A 20,072-nucleotide genomic window follows, 5' to 3' on the forward strand; every position below is an offset into this window, starting at 1 on the left:
GAAAAGAGTCAGCAGGTCTTTCTCTCCAAATCCTTCGAACCCTAACACGTAACAATATATATATATAATATTCTTGTAAATATGTAATATATTACAGTTATTTTGCTATTTTCTTTACGTTGTTGTTTCCTGCACTGTGTCCCCCGCTGTATGACACTCTCTCACATGGCCATTGGTTGACTAAAAACTCTAGATATCTTCTAGGGATAAGTCCATTATTGCCATCAACTTTAGGTGTAATTTTCTGTATATTATTTTTTTAGTGTTATATTGTATATAATAAAGAAAACTCAAAACGCTAAAATCACTTACTGAGTCACAGGACAGTACTGCACTTCTTCGGAACTGTTTGTCAAAACGTTGTACTTCCTTGCATCTAGTAGAAAAAAAAAAATTTGGATTACGTACGCGTTCAGTTTTACACATACTTTCTATTTAATATTTATCATTAAAACTACCCCCGGAAATGGAAAAGAACACAAATACAAAAATTTTTTACTTTGCAGATAAATCAGAGTATTATTATTATTTTTTCTTTTAGGGGGCGTCCATAAATTACGTGAGGTGTTTTTTAAATTTTCTGTCCCTCCCCCCCTGGTGAGATTTAATTCAACCCCCTCCCCCAACCCCCAATCTCACGTGAGATTTTTCAAACGTGGGTATCTTACGTAAACGCGTTGGATTGTTATTGTAAAAAGAAAAAAAAATTGCTTCGTGCTTTTATTTACGACTAGTTAAGACTAGTAATCAGATACAATCAACAAATCAGGCAGTCAGTAGATGTCTAACGTCGAAGTATGACTGAAATTATTTTCTTTCGAACGAATTAGTGAATGATCATAATCGTATTACGATTACGCTTAAGATTAAATCTTAAGCATGTACAATATGGATGAAATGGACCAAAATGTGCAATTTTTTTTGTTTCAATCAGAAAAAAAATTGCGTGATTTGCCGACCCCTCTTCAACGTAAGATTAGATGAGATTTGACACGACCCCCTCCCCCCTTAAACATCTCACGTATTTTATGAACGCCCCATTAGATTTAACCACAAAAGCATACATACGATAGTTACAATATGGCAAAAATTATTGAATAATTTAACAAATTAATATAGATTTTTAAAAAATAAGTATTATAAGAAGAATATGTTTGCCGAGCTTGCTGTATCGCTCTGGTGTAGTGATGCAAGTGATCGCCTAAAACACAGCTGGTTTGCAGGTTCGATTCCCGCTCGGGATGGATATTTGTATTTGCACAAATATTTCTTTCCGGATTGGATGTCCGCTCTTGTGAATCTCCCACCGTGCCTTGGACAGCACGTTAAGACGTCGGTCCCGGTCGCTATCATGTACACCTGATAGCGATCGTTACTTATAGTAGATAACATATCCGCCAACCCGCAATGGGGCAACGTGGTGGGTACATGAAGAAAGAGACCTATGCCCAGCAGTGGGGTGTTAGACGCTGAATGCGATACTGGTATTAATATAATTATTTATTATTACATTTACCGTGTCCGTGTATTTGACTCCACACAGGCGTAGGTTTACGCGGGAGACAAACACCGCCAAGAGCGCATAGAAAAGATGTGATGTTGGCCCATTCTTGAATTTGCATCTGGATTCAATCAATCAAATCAATAAATAAAGTTACTTCATTCGATTAAGTTTTAAAAAACAGTTTTAAAATCGTCACTTTAGTCGTTACTCAACCAGGATAATTGTCCTTGGTTATTAATTTAGTCATATTGTTGTATGAAATACAGCACTAGTTGCGCTGCATTTCAGTAAGCCTACACAATTTTTTCATTATCATAATCCTAAACTTAATAATATGTTTTAGCTATTAAAATCTATTTAATATTCGATAACAGTAGAAACTTTGTATATAATTTCCGATACCGCTTTTGAGTAGTGGGGCGGGTGCGGATTCGATTCTCGCTCGGGATAGATCTGGATGGATGGCATGGGTCTGTTCTTGAGGGTCTCCCAATCGTGCCTCGGTGAGCAATTTAAACTGTCTGTTCCAGTTGTAATCATAGACACTTGCTAGCGATGGAATAAGCTCCGACTCTCCGAAACCTTACAGATGGAATGAGAAGCCTATGCCCAGAAATTCTACGATATTACACATACAGGCAGAATCAATCAATGATGTCTCTGTGTGTGTGTGTGTGTGTGTGTGAGAGTCCGTGTGTGGGTGTGCGTGTGTTCGAGTACGTGTGTGCGTGCGTATGTGTTTGTGTGTGTGCGTGTGTGTGTGTGTGTGGGTGTATGTGGATGGATGTGTGTGTGTGTGTGTGTGTGTGTGTGTGTGTGCGTGTGTGTGTGTGTGTGCGTGTGTGCGTTCGTATTTGTGTGTGTGTATGTGTGTGCGTGTGTGTGCGCGCGTTGATGGGTGTGTGCGTGTTCGTGTGTGGGTGTGTGCGTGTTCGTGTGTGGGTGTGTGCGTGTTCGTGTGTGTATGTGCACGTGTGTGCGTACGTGTGTGCGCGCGAATGTGTGTGCGTGGGTATGTGTGTGTAGGTGTGTGTTCATGTGCGTGTGTGCGCGTGTCGCGCGTCACCTCGATGTCCTGGTCGGAGCAGGGCGCGGCCACGCGGCGCTTGGCGGCGCGGTGCGGCGGCTCGGGCGGCTCGTCGCCGGGCACGCCCTTCGGGTACTTCTGCAGCAGCTTGCACACCGAGTCCCTGTCCCGCAAGCGTACGTCGACTGAGTCAGACACCGAAAGCGAGAGAACGCGACCGAGATATCTATTTTGGTTCTGGTTTTTTATATAGTTTTTATGCGTAGATATACTGTAAGTGGTTTTTATTATTATATATATTATATATATATTAGACGAACAACAACTAACAGAACAGACAGGATTCCGCAAAGGCTTTTCGGTGTTAGACTAAATCTATATTGTAAGACAAATTATAGGAAAATACGCTGAATACCAGCTTTGTATATTTATAACGTTTATTGACTATAGTAAATCTCTGATACACTCGAAAATCTAGGAAGCACTAATGGAATAAGGTATATAGCACAAATATATAAGAATTGTAAAGAATATCTATAAACACAGTTAAGCTTATATCCGACTAGAAAAAAAAGGAAAAAAAATCAAAATACAAAGAGACGTGAGACAGGGTGACCCCCTTTCACCAACATTCTTTCTGGCAGTACTAGAAAATATCTTCAAGATTTTGAAATGGAGATACAAGGGCATATCTAATAATGGCGCAAAAACAGCAGAAAATCAAAGCAAGATCATAAATGATTTAGCGTCGGAAAATACAAAAGCCGAATTGAACGTAAACCCAAAGGAAACGAAAATCACTACCAATGGCAACAAAGAACCTGTAACAGGAGAACAAAATCAAATTTCTCATGTTGAAAACTACATATACCTAGGACAAATGATGTCTCCAGAGGATAACGAAAACAAAGAAACCGAAAGAAGAGTTGCAAATAGCTGGAAAAAATATTCGGGCCTAAAAGAAGTTATGAAAGATAAGATAACCTACACATCTCAGCGAAAAGTAAATTATTTAACACGTGCATCCTGCCTGTGTTGACATATGGGAGCCAAACATGGGCTTTAACTAAAAACGTAACAAATAAACTCTCCGTATGTCAACATGCCATGGAAAGGATGACTGGGATCAAAAGAAATGACAAGATTAAGAGTAGCACTAGTAGAAATAAAACTAAGGTCCAGGACATAACTCTAAAAATAAGAAGACAAAAGTGAAAATGGGCAGGCCATGATCAGTGGAACAGATAAATGGAGTAAAATAGTCACGCAATGGTACCCAAGGGATGGAAAGAGAGAGAAGGGGTTGACCACAAAGTAGATGGGACGACGCCATTAGAAAGGTCGCAGGAATAACATGGGGTAGAGTGGCCATGGAAAAGCCAGAATGGAGAAGATTGGAAGAGGCCTTTGCCACCTGGCAAACGGACACCCAAAAGTGGAGCAAAAGGAAAATTTACAAATAACTAGAGAAATATTGTCATGTCCAAATGAAGGCCATTTGATTGATGTATTAATATAATCATAACGAGATGACTTACCAGCATCTAAAAGTCTCTTCCCACACCGGTTGGACGCCGTCCACGCAGTGTTCTATCTTCCTAAGCAACGCCGTTATGCGCTTTTGAAGGGCTGCAGCTGCTTTAAATAATTATAATAAATGTAAAAAAATTGTTTACATTTTTAATTAAGACTAGTTGAAGAATAACTATTTAATTTTTCATCACTTGAGCTATTTTCTTTTTACAACAACTGTTCTGACAATAAGAAAAACGAGAAAAAATAGAATTAACTAATTTTATGCAGTCTTTTGGATGTAGAAGCGTACAAACATTTCAACGATACACTTTCACGAATAAAGGATGCACATTTTTTTTATTTGTATTTTTAAAAATCCTGGCGTCATTATTACCTTTAAATGATAACACAATTATAACTTAAAAAAAAAAAAAAAAAAAACGATTAGTAATATACCAAAGTTACTATCAAAGAATTTTTATTATTAGAAAAATAATACAAGTCTGAATAATTTTACAAGTTTCGATCTTTATACAGAAGTTTGAATGATTTTTTTTTTTCGCCGAATAGAATTTTCAAAAGTAAATTCAATTTACGTGTTCTCATTTATAATCATTGGATATTTCTATCTATAAGGTTATTTTAGCTATACTTACTGTCTATGTTTTTGTAGAAACATCCCCTGGCCAAATCCTGACTCGCTGCTTGTAAGTACAATCAAAAATTTGATATGAACAATAGACTTGAAATAAGGGGTGGGAAAATTCGGTTGGCACATTTGGTAACTTTTTTAATTTAATTTATATTTTATGAAAGTACAGTTACCCGCTGTTAAGGGCTGTGCTCAAGAGGCAATGTAAATAGTCTAGAAAAAAGTAAACGTAGTATGGTTTGAGCATTTTGAAGGTAGATAAAAAACTTTATCACAGTCAAGCAGCACACTCTCTCACACTCAACGAGGTGCAACTGTACCGGTGGTGAGCACGGTGGAGGTGTGCGCGATCTCCTGGAACACGGCGTAGTTGGGCAGCAGGCTGTGCACGGACACGTCGTCCGTTTAGTTTATCACACTCACACTCACTCTCACACTCAACGAGATGCAACTGTACCGGTGGTGAGCACGGTGGAGGTGTGCGCGATCTCCTGGAACACGGCGTAGTTGGGCAGCAGGCTGTGCACGGACACGTCGTCCGTTTAGTTTATCACACTCACACTCACTCTCACACTCAACGAGATGCAACTGTACCGGTGGTGAGCACGGTGGAGGTGTGCGCGATCTCCTGGAACACGGCGTAGTTGGGCAGCAGGCTGTGCACGGATACGTCGTCCGCACACGTCACGTCGGCCTGCTGGCACAGCAGGGCGAAGCACGACATGGCCACGAGCACGATCTCCGTGTCCACGGACCACAGGCACATGAAGAACACAACCTGTGGACCGAAAATGTGCTATACTGAACGTGCCAAAATTACCTGTTCTTGGTTTTTTGGTAGCTGTTACATTGTGACTACTATATTAGGTATCTGTGATCCAAGGTTGGCGTACTCTTTGTGCTTGGCGACGATATCATCGCTATTTGTAATTTTGTCCAACTTACCTCCAACTTGATATGAGCCTGCTTGCATATTGGTATCTTTGAGCCAATTTGGGCGTACTCTTTGTGTTTGGCGAGGAATTCGTTCCTACATGTAAGAACGTCCCTCAACCACCGCAACACCTCACGATAATTGCTTAATTGTCGCTGTATCAGCTTCTGACCTATGTTGTATAAAATTTGGGAGCTGGAGAGAAATTAATATTAATTATTTTATGGTTAACAAAATAACAAGACAAAATGAAATATAATATTAGCAGTGCATTGAAGACAGTAAAAAAATTCGTTACAGAAATATAATAGAAGAGAACATTATTTTTCTAGAATTTCCATTGAAGTTGTTCTTACCTGATATCCCAAAACGTGCTCAACGGTGCTTCAGGGTTCCACATGTGCACCATATCCGGCCTATGCAGAGCTAGTAACGCATCCATCGCTTCCTGGGATATCTCCCCCATTCCGGTGTGATGGACGAGTGACACGAGGCCGTTTATTAATTCCGTTGTGGATGATTGGATTTCAATTCCAGAACGACCTGGATTCTATAAAAGTGAGGATCGTATTAGTAAAAGCAGCATTCAAAGTTGACGGAATCAAATAATAGATAGCGTTGAAATTAGTTTGAATTGCACTAGCCTGTTAGTTAGTACAGGCAACAAAAAATTATTATTATCAGGTATTACGTCATAGCTGAAAATATTCTACCCAAAGTCTGGAATAGCCCGACTAACTGGAGTTTATAGAATATCACAGCTGAATAACACTGCTCTCGAGTAGTGTTGTCTTCCTGTGAGTAAGATAGAGAGCTCCCGGGGGGGAGGGGGTAGGGCCGGAAACGAGCTTGGGATGTCCTTGGCGTCAGACTAATCTACAGGCTACCGTATCCACTTACTATCAGGTGGACCGTACTCTTGTTTTCCACAATAGTGTAGGCAATCGAGTTTACGCTTTTTAAAATCAGTTTAAAATTAGCAATTACTTACACTCAACAGAAGCATGGGATCTGCGTGTATTAGCTTCACTAGAAGCAGAAGTAGATTCCTATACGCCGGCATTTCTTCTGATTTATTAAATTTTGCTTGAACTTCTTTCGACTTGAGAGAGAGGGAGATCATTCGCAGAGGTGTGTGAACTATATAACCCTAAATGTATAAACAGCCTTTATAATAATCATTATGGTAATAATAACAGTATAAAATACAGATCTACCAAAACATCATTGAGATAAGGCACAATAGGAGGAGAGATGTCTGTCACAAAATTTGGAGCAGCCCGGCTGCGGAAGTACCTCAACTTTACAGAAGACCACAGCTATACAACACGGCGCTCAAGCAGTGTTTTGTTTCTGTAGTGATTAAGAGTAACCAGAGCTCCTGGGGAGGGTCAGGGTAGGGTCGGCAATGCGTAGCAAGTAAAGCGGCTGAAGGCTCTCCCGCAGGGGTTTTGGTCGGTTTTGCACCCCCAAGTGCCGAAGCCGACACACAGTTTAGGAATGCCTACCCGGGCATCTTGGATATCACCCGTAATTGAGTTTCCATGCGATACCAATGAAAGAAAAAATTAAAAAAAAGGGTCGGCAATGCGCCGTTAATGCTCCTGATATTTCAAGTATCCACAGGTAACCGCTCACCATCAGACGGACTGTACGCTCGTTTGCTATTATTACTGTATAAAACATAAACTATATTTATACCTGTGTAGCTTTATTGAGTGCATCTGTGAACATAGCCCTCAGCTCAGCAGCTCGAGGGTAAAGGAGTTCTATCTGCGGCCACCAGGGTAGACGTGGCTGTTTTATTATCCTGAAATAATTCGAATCAATTAAGGCTACGCATCGACACCATTGTGCTTTGGCCGTAATGCCCAGTCGTAGCGCGATCGATACTACGCTGAAACACAAGTAGGAACAGAAGTAGAGTAGCGGATGGCCGACCTGAGCAGCGAGTCCACGATGACGTAGTGGTAGGAGATGTGCGTGTTGAGGTTGAGGCAGACCTTGAGCGCGTCGTTGGAGTGCGGCATGATGCGGAACAGCGACACGAAGCAGTCCGTGAGCAGCTCCGGCTCGCTGCAGGCGGCGCGCCCGTACGGCTTGCTGGGGTTGAACAGCAGGCTCTGCGGGCGGGGGCTCGTTGGAGTGTGAGAGCAGAGACTGGGGAGCGGGGTGGGGGAGGTGGGAAGAGTGGGGAGAGTGGGGAGAGTGGGGTGATCGAGGAGAATGGGGAGAGTGGGGAGAGTGGAGAGAGAGTAGAGAGAATGGGGAGAGGTGTGACGCGTTCGGTCATCTTGCCCGGGTTGGACAGTACATTTGGGCGGGGGGAGGGGGCAGCAGAATGTACAGATGCGAAGAACAAAAGTAATAAATTAGGAAAGAATAACAAGGTGTGACAAACGTTTTAAATACAATGGGTTAGTTAGTAAATTTTAACAAAATTTTTTCCAGAGTATGGTGAGATCGTGGACATAAAAGATCACAGACGGTTTAAGTGGGCAGCAGGAAATGAACAACTAAGACTAGAGTGGAAAACTGATGTTGGTTACTAGGTAATCAACTGTACAATGTATCCTTATCGGTAAAAAAACACCGTTGGTACTAGTGACTAGTGACGACATGTGATAACAGATATTTACGAGAACAAAAGTTTTACACAATACTAAAACGTTAACATATAGTGATAAAATCAAAATCAGATAGGGCCTAGTGGTATAACATTCTACTGGTACAACCAAAAATCAAGTGGTGCCCAGCAAGAAAACCTGACTGAGGGAGTGCCCCGACTGTACAAAAGATCACAATCAAATGGTACTGCTCTGAAGTAGCCTTGTGTACCTGCCTGTGGGTAAGTTAGGTATTCAGAGCTCTTGGGGGCGATTTGACAGCGGTGGTATGGTCCTATTATTGCAAGCGTCCAAACATACGGTAAACGGTTACCATCGGTTGGACCGTACGCTTGTTTGCCACAATATTGGTAAACAGTCAATTGGTGTTGCAAGTATCAAAATATACATGTACTTGCTACCACTAGCACCATCTCTTAACAGACTTGTAAACAAGTTATTATCTGTATCCTGTTCCTTTTTTAAATAAAGTCAGTGATCTTGATCAACGAACGTTGTTATTTTAATTGATATTAACTTACTTCAAGGTCTAAACATTTTTGAATATCATATCAAAAATTGACCGCTCCAGCGGGGTTCGAACCCGCGTCTCCGACTGACCGTGTCGGCGCTCTAGCCAATTAAGCTATGGAACGATGTACCCGCTAGATCGAAATTTTTGATATGATGATTTTTATATTCAGCTTAAGCGAACCGTGGCGCCGTCTAGAGTAAGCTCTTTACAGAAACCCGTAACTATTCAAAGTTTCATATTACAATGAAAATCTTTGACATGAGACGACACCATGCTATTTTTAATATCTACGATTTTATTATGCTGGAGTGGTCAATTTTTGATATGATATTCAAAAATGTTTAGAATTCATAATGTGTGGGTAACACAAAAATAAAATCGTAAATATTACCTTAAGGTCGTTTATGACTGACTTCACAAGGACAAATGTCACGTTGCCGGAATCAGCTATGTTCAGGTAAGTTGACGCCTTGCACAACTTTACACACGTCACTATTGCAGCTTCTGTCATCTGCTTCGAATTGTTTTGAGGACCTGGAGAAAGTGAGTGAATTATAAATAAAATATATTTATTTTAATCTCTGTGTTATCGTTGTCAACTCTCGGCCTATAAAATCGATTGATGGCTGCGCGTTGTATTAATACGCAACAAATCCGCTAGATGTCGATAGTAAATCTAACGTACGCCGTAGTTTACCTCAAGCGTTTAAATAGGTACGTAAAAGTTTTCAGTTGGAGAACAGTGCAGGCGAGTTGAAACGCGGGAGGTCATTCGGATAGGGGACGCCGTTAAGAAAAAATGTAACTAACAAAAATGTGGACTGTCTGTCTGCAATAAATGATTATGATTATTATTATTATTAATAAGCTTTTGAAAACACATTGGCGCAGCTGTCACAGCTTTTATTTATCGAAGATAGATATTAAATACTTTTCAACAGTAAAATTAAACACTTACTTAAACCACGTTTGACGGTATCAATGAAGTGTTTCTTTTTTGTGTGTCTCGGACTGCACGGCGCTCCGCTGTCCGCGTTTACTATTTCTTCGAGAACTTTCTGGAATATAATTAGAATAAACTTAATAACTTTAGTCTCGTATCGGCACGGATATTGAGCGCTGACCTTAAAGGTAACTTCAACGTTTTACGAATATCGACGTAGATATTTAATGAGTACTAAATTGACAAAACAAAACTATTTCCTTTTTGCGACTTTGCACTTGACCATCATTGATTAAGTAATTCATTGATTCCGTAGGAAGGGATCAGAGTTTAATCCGCCACGTTCCTCCTCTGCAGGTTGACAGATATATTCCTCTTTTATTCCCGATAGCTATCAAGTGTATATGATAGCAATCAGGACTATGCTCTCCAAGGCACGGTGGGGACACCCATAATGGGAGACGCCCAGATCGGAAACAAATATTCGAACAAATATAAATGTCCATCCTGAACAGAAATCGAACCTGCAAACCGGTGTTTAAGCTCCTACACTACACAAGAGCGGTGGTCAATTTGACCCTGGTATTTATTTATTCATTTATGTGTATACTCACAGGGTTTAAAATGAGTAACATAATTTGTAGCGGCCACATCGCTACTCTAGACTTCTTGTTGTCTGAGAAACTGTCTTGTAGTATGTCAAATAGCGTGTCACAGCATTTACTTAGCTCATCGTTAGGCCGACGTTGTACTTCTGCGAATTCCTAAAACAAAACAACATATAAATAAATAAATGGGTTCACACTTAACTGCCACCACTAGGATTTACTCCTATGTCAGGGTCCGGAAACACACACAATGCACAAGTACAAGACCAGAGAGAGATCGAACTTGCTACCGCCAGGGTAACAGCCATATGCCAGTGCTGTAGCTGTCGCGCTGATGCGTCATCATCATCAAACATAATAAGTTTTGTAAATATGGAAGATCGCTGCTTTAGCGATAAGGCCGCCTGTTGCAACTAATGCAACTTTATTATTTTTGTTTTACTAATTTATGTGAATTTTTGTGTTTGTGTGCCAAAAAGTGTAAATAAGTAAATAATCTATTAATCTATAATAAATAATAATCAAATTACTATAAATACTAAACTTATTAAATATTAATTAGCGTAAAAATACACATAAATTAATTAAATCAGTATATATTTAAATCGCAAATAAAAATAATTGCATACAATAAATAATGAAATTAATAAATATACCTATTATTTGATTAGACTAAACTTTATTTATTGATTAAGCTAACAGAAGTCACATACTTTTTGGTTTCGAATATAAAACGAATCATTAAAGTTGGTACATCCTGTAGAATGCTATGAGGTAGCGCATAAAAAAAGTAGGGCCAAATCGCGAATTACCTTACTATTTATTACCTTATCCATTTCTTCCATATAAAACTAATCAATGATATGATCATATATATATTTAATAAATTAACATTGTCAGAAAAATACTCCTTAAACATTAAGTGTTATCTACTTCAAGATTCAAAACTTGAGTAGATTTGATACTGGGAATTCCGCAAGGGAGCTAAAGCCAAAAAAGAAAAAGAAGAAGAGTAGATTAATAAAAATACAGTAACGATTGAAAATTTATACAAGACTAAATAAATACATATCGAGTGTGAACTGATAGTAGAGAAAAATAAATTGTAGCACAACACATATTGTATACAAAAAATACATTTTTTTTTAATATTTGAAAAGTTATACAACACCTGTGGATATGTATCCATCCAATTCCATACAGCCTTCTCCAATGACACCACTAGCACAATATGCGCTGATTTCCTTAATAATTTGAGTTTTTGTATCGATTCTGTAACGAAAAAAAGTGTGTGTCAGTTTTGACACGTGACATGAATTATCTCTTAAATAACGATTACAATGAAATTTAAAAAGGTAAGGTTTAAGGTGGGGGGTACTACCCCAGTCGGGCTGCTCCATATTTTGAGCAGAAAATTTCCTGCCGTGCTCTACCTCAGATAAATGTCCACTCAAATGTTGTGAAACTGTTTATTGGCTTATTTGTCTGTAAGAGTTATGTTGTTCATTGAATGTATCAACTTCGAGAGACTACCTTTAGAGTCATTCTTTCCTAGTATCTTTTTTGTTAATAATAATAATAATAAAGCCCTTTATTCTAGGATTAAAGATAATGTACGCGTTTACATCATTTATAACTTATGTCTCTAATAACCGTGTGCCTCTTGGCATAGGCCTCCTCTAATAATCTCCACTGTGGCCTGTCCTGAGTTACCCGTCTCCACTTTGGGCCAGCTGTCATTTTGAGGTCATTCTCCCATCTTATGCACTGTCTTCCACGGCTTCTCTTCTTTGTTACACTGTGACTCATCATTACAGCCTATACAGTCCACTGCTGGACATAGGCCTCCACAAGTTTACGCCACAAATAACGTGAACTCACGTGTTTTGCCCATAGTCACCACGCTGGGCAGGCGGGTTGGTGACCGCAGTACTGGCTTTGTCGCACCGAAGACGCTGCTGCCCGTCTTCGGCCTGTGTATTTCAAAGCCAGCAGTTGGATGGCTATCCCGCCATCGGTCGGCTTCTTAAGTTCCAAGGTGGTTGTGGAACCTTGTTATCCCTTAGTCGCCTCTTACGACACCCACGGGAAGAGAGGGGGTGGCTAAATTCTTTAGTGCCGTAGCCACACAGCACACTGTGACTATTATATCATAACTAGCTGCCCGAACAGACTACGTTCTGTCAATATTTAATAGTAAAGCTATATATTTTTAATTTTTTTTTATATATAAAAACTTTCCGTGGGCTGTGGCGTAGCCGAATTAGTCGAGCCATTCTTGAGTTATTCGCTTAGCAACAATTATTTTCATTTACATGTATAGATTATGTTGCTTATTTAAACATTTTAAAAATTTCTATATGTTGAAACTACTTAGCGTATATACAACTTACATAAGTAAATTTATTATAGTTGAAATAAAATTAGACCCTTACCTGTTAAAAGCCGTATAAGCCTCAAAATGTCAACATTTACGTGTTGTATCAACTCTATGTCTGTGTAGTCGGGGTTTTCTTCGGAGCTAGATGCTAGTTCCTGGACAATATAAAATATTTAAATGTTAATCATATAAAGATATACTGTATGATATAAATTATATAATATAAAAAGACTAGCTGACCCTGCAAACGTTGTTTTGTCATTTAAGTTATTAACCCCCTTAACCCCCCCCCCCCCTATAACTCAGGGGTATGAAAAATAGATGTTGACCGATTCTCAGACCTACCCGATAAGCCCAAAAATATTTATAATATTTTTTTTTATGTCACTAGGTCAGCAAACAAGCGTACGGCTCACCTGATGGTAACCGATTACCGTAGCTTATAGACGCCTGCAACACCAGAAGCATTGCAAGCGCGTTGCCGACCCAATCCCCAATCCCCAATCCCCCCAGGTCTGGTCACCTTACTCACCAACAGGAACACAATACTGCTTGAAAACAGTATTATTTTGCTGTGATCTTCTGTAAGGTCGAGGTACTTCCCCTAGTCGGGCTGCTCCATATTTTGAGTAGGAAATTCCTGCTGTGCCCTACCTCAGTTAGAGTTAGTTTCGGAGGAGTATTTTCACTAACATTGTGACACAAGAATTATATAAGATATAGATACTGTTATATCAGTGGTGTGGCCAGGTCAAAAAAAATTAACTTTCCATTTAGAAAATAGTTTTTTTTTTTCGTAAAATGATATAGAAAATTCTTACGAAATTATTAAAGGATTTTTTTAACATTAAAAAAAATTTGTTAGGTATACAAAAATAAAAGCCACGCATACCTGTAATCTGGCACTTATCCTATTAAATACTGCATTAAAAAAATTTAAACTAAGAGCAAACAGTACTTTGCTGGCCAACTGTCTGAGGAGGATATTGTTGACATTACTCTCGTTTCGGAGATCTGCAATGAAAAATTATATTTAAACAACATACACTTAGCATTGTCTAATATAGATGTTGGGAAACGGTATGTATTTATTTTTTATACTGCAAAAGTTGCAAATAAGCGTACAGCCCGCCTGATGGTGAGCGAATACACAAAATACTTAAGCCTGTAGACCCCTGGAACACCAGAAGCAGTGCAAGCGCGTTGCCAACTCTACGACTGACCCTCTTCAGATCTCCACCTTACTTAGTTGCTAAGATTCAGGTAAGATTACAAAAGAAACTGAGGTACTTCCGTAGACTTGAGGTACATCGAGAAGCCCCAAGTTATTGACTATTTGTTTATATATTATTGTAAACTCAAAACTGCATAATACACACTAAACATAGTTTTAACATAGTTACAGATTGTGTGGGCGGACTTACGACTATTTAGCTATTTCTTCCTGACAACTCAAGTAAAGGAAGTATATGATAAATATTGAGGCCGGGTAGGTTGGGCAGTATATGTACAGCTTACATTAATTATTTAGAATGATTTTAAGATTAATAATCCATTTAAACACACTTCCGAATTCTCTGACCTAATAATGTACAAATATATCAGTCATATGCTAGTAAAGTTTATCTAGCAAACAAGTTACTGATAGGATTTATCAGCAGGGGGAAAAACATATTCTTGAAACAGGTTTCACCTAAACTAAGAACTTATACCTAAGATTGCAAAAAGAAATATCTAACAGATGGTGTTTGATAGTATAAAAAAAACTATACCATGTACTTTTACCTATCGTTCTCCTATACAGAGAAAGAGGCTTAAGCTCAGCTGTGGAATGTTAAAAGTTGAATCGATTGATAAATCAAACGTTTATCTGCTGGATACCGTTATACTACTTTATACATATGTATAAATATGCACTATGTATCATCATCATCATTACAGCCTATACAGTCCACTGCTGGATATAGGCCTCCACAAGTTTACGCCACAAATAACGTGAACTCATAACAGCAAGATTGACAAGGCTACAATAGCCTTCTGGCAGTGCTGCAGAATGATAGGTAAAAGATGGGGTTTATCCCCAAAAATCACTCTGTCGCTGTACCAGTCCGTCATCAGGCCAATTATCAGCTATAGCGCAGTGGTTTGGTGGCCGAGAACCAAACTAATCACCGGCGAAGCAAAGTTACAACGACTTCAAAGGCTGGCTTGCATGGCGACTACGGGCTGCATGAGGACCACTCCGACTGCGGCCCTGGAAGCCCTACTGAACTTGCCGCCGCTGCATCTGTTTATCCAACGGGAGGCGGGAGCGGCTGCGGTAAGACTCAGGAAGCTAAACCTATGGAGAAACGTAAAAGTAACACATACAGGTATACTTGGTGAACTGGCGAACAGGGAACCGCTCATCGGAGCGGTTACGGACAGGATACCCAAACAGTACGTATTCGATAAAAAATACAGAATACAATTACATGAAGACCCAGGGGAAGGCCTCAACCTCAAGGAATTGAGAATGTTCACAGACGGGTCGAAAACATCAACAGGTACAGGTTCTGGGGTTTACTCAGAAGACCTGAATATCAACATGTCATCGCCATTGGGAATCCACAACACCATCTTTCAGGCGGAATGTATGGGAATCATAATGGCTACAAAAGCGATCACTTCTAGAGAGGTACAGGGTTTTCCAATCCGTATTCTTTCCTGCAAGCCCTACAGAGCGACATTATGACAACCGGGCTAATATACGAGTGCCATCGAGCTCTGACGAAGGTAAGTGAAACAAACACCATTACCCTTCAATGGATAAAGGGCCACAGTGGATCGCGAGGCAACGACGCAGCCGACCGACTCGCGAGGAATGGATCGGAGATGAGGGTCCACGGACTTGAACCCATTCTGCCTCTGCCTTTCGGATAGCTGCGCAGCCAGTTGCGACACAACACCAAGGTAATGCACCAAGAATATTGGACAAACCTAACTACCTGCAGGCAGACCAAGGAAGCTCTTCCAACGATCAACCCAGGATTGTCCCGCAAACTTCGCGGTTATGGGAGAGGCCAGCTCCGACTACTGGTCGGGGCTTTTACCGGACATGCCTTGCTTAACAAACACTTACACAATTTAGGTGTTACAGACAGCTATGCAGAGCGTGCATGGAGGCAGAAGAAACGGCCTCACACATCCTGCTGAAATGCGGTAGTGTGGCGAACTACAGGGCACCACACCTCGGGACACCGAGGTCACTCCGGGAAGTCGTCGGCAACACAAGGGGTCTGCTAGGCTTCCTCAAGTTGCTAAGCTGGCATGAATAAGGCCCCCAGCCAACCACGCAAAATAGGCGCACTGAGACGTAATTAAATAACAATTACCGATAAACTGGCAAACTTCTCTCAATAGAATCTTTACGTTCATAGCCTCCTCATACTTGGCCGTGTCCTTTGGTTGCGAACTGAGACATATCTCGAGGGTATCCAACACAATCACCAAGCTATCGTGATACCCCTTTTCTTGTTCCACTTGAAGCCGGGTGACGCATGTTGTGGTAGACGGTTGGTACTGAAAATATAATTTACAAGTACACTTTATTGTTCACCAAGAAATCTTTCAATTATAGACAAAAAAAATTAAAAAGAGAAATGTACACTTAACATATGCATATACTTAAGCTAAGTATTATTGTCTTCAAGCACCGCTTGCGATGCTTTTGGTGTTGCAGGCGTTTATAGCAGCGGTTCCCGCTTGCCGGGTCACAACCCAATACTGGGCCTTTATAGTAAAATGCCGAGTCACAGCATTTCCACTTTGTTTAAAAAAATAACACCTGCTACTGATCGACCAATCGCAAATATTCAAAAAAAGGAAAAGGAAGGGGCAGTGTGATAATTGCCTGGCCATGGCAAAACAATGTTTGGGAAACACTGATTTATAGGATACCGTAAAAACTTTTTATACAATAAATGTTTATTGGTTTGCATGTAAATAAGATAAAATAAATAAAATAAAATTCAGTTTAAGAAAACCGTGTATCAGTGCTCAGTGTAAAAACTACGGTAATGGCTTACTATCAAATGATCCATACACTTATTTGCCATAGAAGTGGTATAATTTTTTTTAAAATATAGTTATATTTAATACATATAAATAATACATAATTTATATATAAATACTAGCGACCCGCCCCGGCTTCGCACGGGTGCAATGCTGATACTAAATATACTACAGAATGTCTTTATTTATAGTATGAAGCTAGCTTATAGCATGGTTATTAACATAATAACAACATTCAAATATGCATCATTAGATTACACGTTGTTACAGAATGTGTTGAAGAAATAAAGGTTCACTGCTCGTTCCCCGTAGGTAGGATAGCGTCATAATTTTTAGCCTATATGTTGACCAGACTTCTTAATAATATTCGTGACAAATTTGAAATAAATCCATGCAGTACTCTTTGAGTTTATCCCGGACATACATACAGACAAACAGACAAACAGACAAAAATTCTAAAAACTATATTTTTGGCTTCGGTATCGATTGTAGATCACACCCCAAGTATTCTTTTAAAAAAATATTCAATGTACATTTTTGACTTTCCTACCATTATATTACATGTAATGGTATGGTAGGTAGGTATGTAATGTATAGATATAAGACAACTAGACTTGTAGCATAAGTTGTATCCACAACCCTGAAGCAGGAAACAGGATAGGCACTAACTGTACTAATGAGCTAATTAATAATAATTAAAAAAGGTTTGAATATAATACGTACCAATTCATTTAATTTCTGTAAAATTTTAGTTAGGCCAGAGATTACGAGTGAAAAACGGTGTCGACTAATTTGCACTAAGCACGCTTTGCATTGTTCTTCATTTATTCGAGAATGGAGATGTTGAGCTCCAGTTTTATATGGTAACTGTAATAAATGTATAGGTATTTACATTAATATTGTTATTGTTACTTATTGATATATTCTGGATTTTAAATTACTATTAAAACATTTGAGTTCATTTTTTGATTATCTTTTTTTTTCTTAATTTCTATGATAACATGTCAAAGGCTGATAAGTACTATAGGCATTCATAAAAATAAAAAATAGAATAATTTCTACATATTAAATTGCGACATTCGTTTAAATGAGTAATTTAGCTAAAAAGTATAAATATTTATAAGCGATTATAATACAGCAATTTTGAATATAAATATAATTCAATTTCCTAACAAAATATTAAAAAATATATGATTTCGGGAAAATTAACTTAAAATAATTTGCGTAGGCGTTAAGAGGAATATCGCATTTAATTAATTACAATTAGGTTCTTAAGCTATTTGTATAGAAACGAATATTAACGTAAATTTATATAAGGGTCTTTAATTTTTAAATACATTTTAATATTAACAGTAAAATGTTTACATGAATACACTTAGGGTGGGTCAGTTAAATAAATAAAAATATAACAATATCAATAATTACTTGTTCCTCAAACCGAGCTATGAGTGTGTTAGCCCATTCTCCGGGTTTTTGCGTGCCCATTTTATTTGTATTAATTGTAATTTCTTTGTAAATAATTAAAAAACAATTATTTTGCGCGATTCCATGATAGTTCTTCGATCTATCAAGAATTTTCTGGGTGACCAGATCTAAAGTTGATTTTCTGAGTAAAATCAAATATTAAAAACAGCACACATATTTTAGGAAATAATTGTATTCGAATCAACTATAAATAACTAATAAACAGTAATTGGAATCAATTTTTAAATACGCATATTTAAATAGGTTTAAAAATTATTTTGTAACAAAGTGAAAAAAAGATAATGAAAATATAAAATAAAAAAAATCATAACGTTGTTTAAAGCTAAATAAACCTTGAATATCATAGGAAAATAATCAAATATACTTGTCGGCACCAGCGTCGTCGTAGGCAATTAGCAAAGAATTTATATACAGATGCACGATCACGCCACCTAGTACATCGTTCGATACTCACCTACCCTCACGCATTTTATTACTCGAATTCTTCTGACGTGTATAAAACGACCAGTACAACTACAGCTATGGGTACCTGGTGGGGCCTCAAAATACTCGCTACAGCGTATTTTGAGAGAGCGCGCAGTCACCCAAATCCTCTTGTAGCAGAGGCTTGCAGATACGTAGGTAGAGGAAACTTACAGACCGTACAAAGGCGTCCCATGCACGTCTTAACCGACCCTGACGATAGGATCACGGCGCTTAACGCCATATACACCAACACACACAGGACACACACACACCGCCCCCGACGGCGAGGGCGAGGTCCCCGCGTTCTGACGGCTCGCACGCGCCTAGGCGCGTAGCTGACCGTCCGTAAGCCGTCTCAGCGTTCCGCATAGCGCCTCCTCCACTCCGACGACGCTCTAAGCCGAGGTGCGATCTCGCTAGGAGACACCCTTAGGGCGGGCGTCTTTCCCCTCCGAGCCCTCCCAGAGGGCTCCCATTCTTCCTTCGCGGCCGGCTTGCCTAAGTGCCCGGCCCCTCTCACCGGTGACGCTGTAAAGGCCGCTAGGGCCAACAGCACTCTTCACTTCGAAAAAAAAAAAAAAAAAAAAAAAAAACAGCTATGGGTCACTTCAAAGACGCTCCAAGCCGAGGTGCTAGGGCCAACAGCACTCCACAATTCGAAAAAAAAACTTCTAAGAGAGTCTTGGCTCTGGTTTGGCACAATGCAATTGTTGTATCCTGCTAGTAGCTTAACCTAGATCTTTCAATAATTAATTAGTGCAAAGAATGAATTGTTAGGTATTCTATTACGATGTATAATTTGGCTAGACGAGGCGGGCAACTCCAAGCAGTGAAGGTGAGCGTTGATGCACATCTCAAAGGGGGCCTCCTTAAAACTAAACCTAGGTTGTAAGTCTAAGTTTCACTCAAGAGTTTCTCCCTCTGCCACACGATGAGCCCGGCACCCACACGGTGAATTTATCGAATGCTAAGAATTTAGTCTTCCCGCCCCTCAACTAATAATTATCGTGTGTTACCTTACATTGTAATTAACCAGTGAGACCTCATTTCTAATGATGATCACACTTTTACAATTTCATAATATCGGTATCGTAGAAAAATATTATTATTTATTTTTTAAACAATGTTATACTTCACAGGGTATCTGAAGTGAGAGTGTCCTTTAATTTTCACATAGAGCATAATTTTTTTTAATATATAGACTAGCTTTATTTTTTTCTCTGTGTATGTATTTTTCTTTGTTATCAAATTATTATGTGTTTTTGTAGGTATTTGTGTACGTGTATATGTGTGTATTTGTGTAGGTGTATTGTAGGCTTGTAGGCCTCTGTTTCGTTTCACCTAAAGTCGATAATGGTCATCGCG

At 39.2% G+C, this 20,072-nt stretch overlaps 1 protein-coding gene across 1 annotated transcript in view; it reads right to left on the bottom strand.

Moving 5' to 3' along the window:
* Positions 1-18,331, bottom strand: part of LOC123668114 (neurofibromin) — an 84,245-nt gene extending 65,914 nt beyond the window's left edge. The window contains exons 1-20 of the mRNA XM_045601907.1: positions 18,183-18,331; positions 17,481-17,624; positions 16,079-16,265; positions 13,597-13,718; positions 12,760-12,859; positions 11,496-11,596; positions 10,331-10,480; positions 9,732-9,831; positions 9,165-9,307; positions 7,574-7,755; positions 7,334-7,442; positions 6,624-6,782; positions 5,989-6,182; positions 5,644-5,827; positions 5,293-5,476; positions 4,703-4,750; positions 4,070-4,169; positions 2,571-2,694; positions 1,517-1,622; positions 313-376 (exon numbers count right to left, since the gene is read on the bottom strand). Coding sequence (XP_045457863.1) covers positions 313-376; positions 1,517-1,622; positions 2,571-2,694; positions 4,070-4,169; positions 4,703-4,750; positions 5,293-5,476; positions 5,644-5,827; positions 5,989-6,182; positions 6,624-6,782; positions 7,334-7,442; positions 7,574-7,755; positions 9,165-9,307; positions 9,732-9,831; positions 10,331-10,480; positions 11,496-11,596; positions 12,760-12,859; positions 13,597-13,718; positions 16,079-16,265; positions 17,481-17,624; positions 18,183-18,242 — 2,561 coding nt within the window. The 5' untranslated portion in view covers positions 18,243-18,331. The remainder of the gene's footprint in view (positions 1-312; positions 377-1,516; positions 1,623-2,570; positions 2,695-4,069; positions 4,170-4,702; positions 4,751-5,292; positions 5,477-5,643; positions 5,828-5,988; positions 6,183-6,623; positions 6,783-7,333; positions 7,443-7,573; positions 7,756-9,164; positions 9,308-9,731; positions 9,832-10,330; positions 10,481-11,495; positions 11,597-12,759; positions 12,860-13,596; positions 13,719-16,078; positions 16,266-17,480; positions 17,625-18,182) is intronic.
* Positions 18,332-20,072: the final 1,741 nt, after the last annotated feature.

This window comes from Melitaea cinxia, chromosome 30 (assembly GCF_905220565.1).
Source record: "Melitaea cinxia chromosome 30, ilMelCinx1.1, whole genome shotgun sequence".
Lineage (NCBI taxonomy): Eukaryota > Metazoa > Arthropoda > Insecta > Lepidoptera > Nymphalidae > Melitaea > Melitaea cinxia.